At 31.8% G+C, this 6,000-nt stretch overlaps 1 protein-coding gene across 1 annotated transcript; it reads left to right on the top strand.

Annotated features, from left to right (window-relative positions):
* The first annotated feature begins 1,649 nt into the window (after positions 1-1,649).
* Positions 1,650-2,678, top strand: LOC7483123 (uncharacterized). Its single transcript, XM_002310114.3, has 2 exons — positions 1,650-2,217; positions 2,354-2,678. The coding sequence occupies exons 1-2, from the start codon at positions 1,744-1,746 to the stop codon at positions 2,405-2,407; spliced, it is 528 nt and encodes a 175-aa protein (XP_002310150.1). The 5' UTR covers positions 1,650-1,743; the 3' UTR covers positions 2,408-2,678.
* Positions 2,679-6,000: the final 3,322 nt, after the last annotated feature.

The raw sequence follows: 6,000 nt of genomic DNA, 5'->3' as shown, positions 1-6,000 counted from the left end.
AAAATATCGGATATAATATTTGAAAGATTATTCAACATATATAATATAAATCCGTGAATTGCAAAACAGGTTCTAAGTATCATGGATTAATGTTAAAACAAATTAAACAAAGTGATTGAGAGATGGGATTAGGGTTGAGGATAATGAAATTAAACCTGGACGGGTGTAATTAACTAAACAAAGATAATCACTAGCTGGATTATATTATATGCTTCATGGCTGCCACTTAATTAGTTCCTAATTACGAATAATTTGATCCCCACTAGCTAGTTGTGTAGTGTTTGATTTACGAGATTTTCATATCGTTTCGATACCAATATTTTTTTTGAAGCAAAGGGCTAAAGGGAGCTGATGATCACGTGGTTCCTTGATGGGTCGGTATCGATGGCCAGCTCATTCACTGCCTATTTACTTACAAGTCAAAGCTGGTCAAATTATCCAATGCATGCCACCCCAACCCTTCTGGACTGCTCTATCACTGTGCGCCACTATTTCCATGCCTCTCCAACTTAGCTAAAAACAACTAGATAGAGCATTTACGCCATTTATCTCTTAAACAAAGAAAGCTGTAGCACTGTATGCCAGCAATGGATACCAGCCATCTCCCTAAATCTGGCTACATGACAGCTTATTTTATCACAACCCTCCCTCATCTGTATCATTTACTCACTGTCCGGGCCATAAATGATTCTTATCTTTGCCTGGCATGCATGCATGCATGCATGCACTTCTTTTGAAATATTTGTGCATGTATACAAGATTTTTGATGAGCTAGAAAAACGTGCCATCATGCATTGATGGCAAGAACATTGCTAAGTTGGTAAGAAAATAGATAAAAAGAAAATCATTTAAATAATATTTAAATCGGTAATCCTGTTTCCCCGCTCTCACCTCTTAATTAGCGTTATTTTTTTTTTGTTGGTGATTAATAATTAGAGTTAATGATGCATTTGTTAACGTTCAAGCAAATTAATTATTAATCCTACATAAATGAGTGCTTTCGCCATTACCACTAGCTTGAGAATGTGAGACATGTAACCCACCAATGATCATCACTTAATAGTTAATGTAATTCCCAGATTGCTTCTAGTTGTTGGTTTGTCATCTTTCACGAATATAGGATCTTCCCAGATATCTATTTTGGCCACATTGATAAAGAAAATGCGGGCTTAAATTTTAAAATCTTTTTTACAAATCTTCCTAAGAAAGAACACCTATCAATAAATCTCTTTCTCAATTCAAAGAAACTTCGAGGGAAGTAATATACAAACATTAATATTATAAAAACATGCATTAACGCCTACTGGTTGGCTCCTCCTATGAAGATTGAAGAGACTGCGTACTATTTTATTCACTGGCCAGTTTATTGTTTTAGAAAATGGTAGAAGAGAAGAGTTTCTTGGAAACTTCACCCACACGGGCCACATTCGAGGAAAACAGTAAAAAAATATGGGATTGTATATAGAGCTTCAAAACAGGTCATCATTGAATACAAATTACATGTCATGACAAAAAAAATCACATCATGGATTCATGGTCATGCCATGCATGAATTCAAAAGTAAAAAACATATTACATGTTGTAGCTTTCTAGCTAGCCACCTCCCTCTCCCTGACTCCCCCCCTCCTTAGATATAAATACAAACACTACTGGGTGGGTTGTAACAGTGTGTGAGGGTCCCCTATAGAATTTATTAGGGCTAAATATTTTTCTTTCTCATTTTCCATGTTGTTTTGAAATCCCATGGCATGTTTAGACATGTACAACTCCGAGCACAAAGGTCATTGCCCTCCCATGAGCCCTAGAATCTCCTTTTCTAATGATTTTGTTGATTCCCAACAGATTATGAAGCAAGAAAGGAGCTCAAGAGAGACCCCAGTGTCCACTGACTTTGAATTCTCAGTGACAAACTACTCCATGATGAGTGCCGATGAGCTTTTCTTCAAGGGCAGGCTCTTGCCATTCAAAGATAATGGCAGCAACCAAATGCAAAGGACTATTAGAGATGAACTTCTTGTTGACGATGATGAGGGTGATGAAGTTTCACCGAGGCCACCTAAAGGTTCTACAAGGTGGAAAGGGCTCCTGGGCCTAAAGAGAAGCCACATTGGCTCCAAGAAAGTTGATAAGAGTGAAGGGTCTATGGAGAGATCAGTTGGTGAAAGTAGAAGGTCCGGTTTTGTCCATGAGGAAGTGCAACATAGCAAGAGTTCACAGGTTAGAATATATATATAAGAAAACTAGCTTGCAATTAACCATTTTCATTTTTCATTTCAAAATTCTGAAAAAAGAAAAGAAAACTTTCAGTTTTGTTTAGGGTTTATCCTGATTTAGCTTTGTCTTAAAACTACAGGAGATTGTGAGTGAAGGAGGATCAAGTTGCAGAGACGTGGAGATTGGAATATAGTGAGTGATCTGTACTTTGGTTAGAGTGGAATGACATTAATTTTTTGGAAGAGGAAGATGATGGTGATTTTCTTCTATTTTTAGCAGGAGGTTTGGAAAAAACTTTTAGAGATCTTGATTTGTGTTAGTTTGGTCGGTTATCAAACTTTGATTAACCTTAATTTCTCATTTGTTTTTTGAGCTCTGCTGTCCTTATCATCTCCTACAAGTTGGTGTTTTGGCTGTTTTCTTGTACAAAATGTTTGCAGTTGAAATATTGCAAGAATTCCTCTTGTCCTCGTCTTCACCACTGCATCTCATCGATAGATCTGTAGCTGGGTTCACAAAAATATATAAACACTGAGAACATTCACTATCTCGTAATTTTTCTTGGGTTTTTCTAACATCTGCATTGAAGAAAAAAGAAGAAGAATTCATTTTAATTTTTATAATTAGTAGAAATTAAAATTGTACCGTTTCTTTAGAATTTATGTCAATGATGGAGTTCAAACTTTCCTTTTCATTCTTGATATACTGTGGAAATGGAGTTTGGCACATGGATACCCCAACTTTCTAATCAATTCTATATATAAAAAAACAATTTTTCTATTTCATCATTTTCTATCCAAATTTGTCTTCACTTGAGTACTCCTTGTCCATACAAATGAGACTTCATAAGATTTATTATATTTTTTGTATTCTTCTTCTCTCTTGGGATCTCGTGAAATCTCATCAATGGAGTTAATTAGAACTATTTTGTAACAAAAAGGAAGAACTACAGTAGTTTATTAGTGATATTTAAGATAGGGCTGGGGCCAGATGATGAGCTATATGCAAATGACAGCCACATCCCGGCTGTTCATGCTGTAAGGTGCAGTTTCAACTTTGATCACTAACTACCCGAGTAATGGAAAATGGAACAATTTGCATATATTTGACAATTAATTTATAGAATTAGACGTCGAACCGTGCGGGATGTTTTTTTTTTTTTTTTCAATAAAAAAAATGTTTGAAAAAATATTAAAATTTCTTTTTTAAAAAAAAACCAATCACGTAAAAATAATTGAGCTAACCCCGATTAAATCGCTAAATTTATAGCTCAAATAACGAGATAATGCAAAACCTATTTTTTTTAATAAAAAGATGTTAAATGATGAAATCAGAAAAGAAAATAACTAAAAAAACAAAAAAAAAATTATGGTAATCCATATTAACTTTTCAGACTCATATCTAGGTTATTAGATTGGAATGATCATACCTGGAAAAACCACAAAACTCAATCTCCAACCAATTAAATATTAAACAATAAAATTAAAAAAAAAAACTATACAAAAGAATCAAAAACAATAAATAGCAATTAAAAAAATGAGGATTAACATTGAAATAAAAAATAAATCATAGAATAACTAAATGTTTTTTATTGAATGATGAAATTAAACCGATCAAATGTTGAAAGATGGAATTGAAAAAAAAATAATTAAACTATTAAAAAGTATAAAAAAATAAAGAAAATAGAAATTACAAGAATGGGAATCAACATGAAAATAAAAAAAATAAATTAGAGGAAAACTAAAGTTTTTTTTATTGAAGGATTAAATTGAAAAGAAAAATCAATTTAATAAAAAAACATTTAAAAGAATAAAATAAAAAATAAATTAGAGGATAACTACAAATTTTTTATTGAATTGTAAAATTGTAAAAATAATTAATTTAACAAAAGGAAAATTAAAAGAATAGGATTCAAATTTGAAACAAAAAATAAATTAGACAACTAAGAATTTTTTATTAAATTGTGAAATTGAAAAGAGAAATCAATTAACAAAAAAATTAAAAAAATAATCAAAAGAATGAGAATGAACTTAAAAAAAATAACATATCACCAATTAGGATTGAAGGGCGAACTTGAAAACAAATCAAAATTTTACAAAAAGATCTAGAACAAATATTAAAAATCAAAAGAATAAGAATTATAGTTGAACTCTCCATAAATAAAGGGGTAACTCTAAAATTTTACATGGCTATTGCAAATTTCAAGGGGATGTGATAAAAAAAAAAGAGTAAAAAGAAAGTGTTATCGGCATCCCACCACTGCATTGATGCCAACATGCGTCACCCCAATAGGAAGAAAACGACGTAATGCTCTCAATGACATGGAGGAATAGAGGTTTTGGCCGATGAGAAATGTCGAACATGTCGCCTGAAGGGCTCGAACACCTTCCACATGCGCCACCCACTTTACTTTTTCAATTATATTTTATATTTGTTCAAAAACAAAATTGTCTTTTAACTAATCTAATAATAATGAAAAAATCAATGTGGAAATATGAAACTGCCATAAATTCTAGTTTTTTTTTTTTCACTATACTTTTAAAGTCTGAAAAGACTTGTTTGTCTCTGAAAAAATTGGAATAGATTAATGGATCTAGTGAAAAAATCTAAGTAACCTAATAGCTAGTTTAAAGATTTTGGTAGGAATTAATGTAAATCCATCATTAATTTCACTACTCCAGGGTGAATATTGTTATCTAGAGTTTTAACTTTTGTTGATGTGGTGTTTCAAACCACTTGTCGTAAATCAACCTTTTTTAATTATGTCTATCAGTGATCAATTCAAAATTCAATATGACATTATTATCTTTAATAACAAGTACTTTGATGTTTTCTTCTGGCAACAAACCTCTGTTGATCATTCCAAAACCATCTTCAAATTCTTTAATTTAGTGTTAAGTTTGGAATAGGCTGGTCCATTAAGTTCTTTTATAGTTATAAATTCTTACTACTTTGATATCTTCAGAGTTTGCTTCAAGAATCTCTTTTGGAGTATCAAAATATTTTTTTATTATCGTGAAAGAATCCTTGTAGATCCTAATTTATAGTAATTTTTGAAATTTTTTTTCAACCCTTAAATTCAATGGCATCTTAAGCTTCTTTCCCATTTGATTTTGATGGTTAATTCTAATCCAAAAAAGAACTACAATCATCAAAATCATCAAAAATTTCAGTTTCAATAACATATTCATCTAGTCAGGAGGTTGCCTTCTCTTTGCTCATGTTTTTGAAACATATTCTCACACTAACTATGAATCCAGTGATCATCACCCTCCTCATAATTCTCTAGGTTTTTCACTATCAATTTATGAGTTAATTCTCCAAACTATCTCCGCAATTCCTCTATCATGAGTTCTTGGATATATTTTTTTCAAGATGGAACCTCCTCATCCCTTCATGCATGAGCATATCATATTTTGTGATATTTTTCAGCTACGATAATTTAACAACACACAACAAGCAATTAATCACTAGAAATTGTTAAGCTTTGATACCAACAATAAACCAATTAGACATAAGGTATAGGAGTCAAAGAACAAGGTAGACATAATTTTCAGAAAAATAGACCACACAAAAATCTTTATTCATGTTTTTATTGCTAAATAATTCTCTTCTAATAGTTAATTGCTCTAAAAAACAAGGGTCACAGTCTCTTAAACAGGCCTTTAACTATTTTTCTAGTTGACCCATTTTAAGCACCTGCACCAACATTCCCAAGTTAACTATTCATTAAAATTCTTCTTGTTAGGAGTGGCCCTTGACATGGTGGAAGGCAATAGGTACATA

The sequence above is a fragment of the Populus trichocarpa genome, chromosome 7 (genome assembly GCF_000002775.5).
Source record: "Populus trichocarpa isolate Nisqually-1 chromosome 7, P.trichocarpa_v4.1, whole genome shotgun sequence".
NCBI classification, from domain to species: Eukaryota; Viridiplantae; Streptophyta; class Magnoliopsida; order Malpighiales; family Salicaceae; genus Populus; species Populus trichocarpa.
This window is presented reverse-complemented; position numbering and strand designations above follow the sequence as displayed.

What these genes read in the sequence shown, in the direction of transcription:
- LOC7483123 (XM_002310114.3), top strand. Translation starts at nt 1,744, where the DNA reads ATGGCATGTTTAGACATGTACAACTCCGAGCACAAAGGTCATTGCCCT. An exon ending in AACATAGCAAGAGTTCACAG is followed by an intron (nt 2,218 to 2,353) that starts GTTAGAATATAT and finishes TTAAAACTACAG; the next exon opens with GAGATTGTGAGTGAAGGAGG.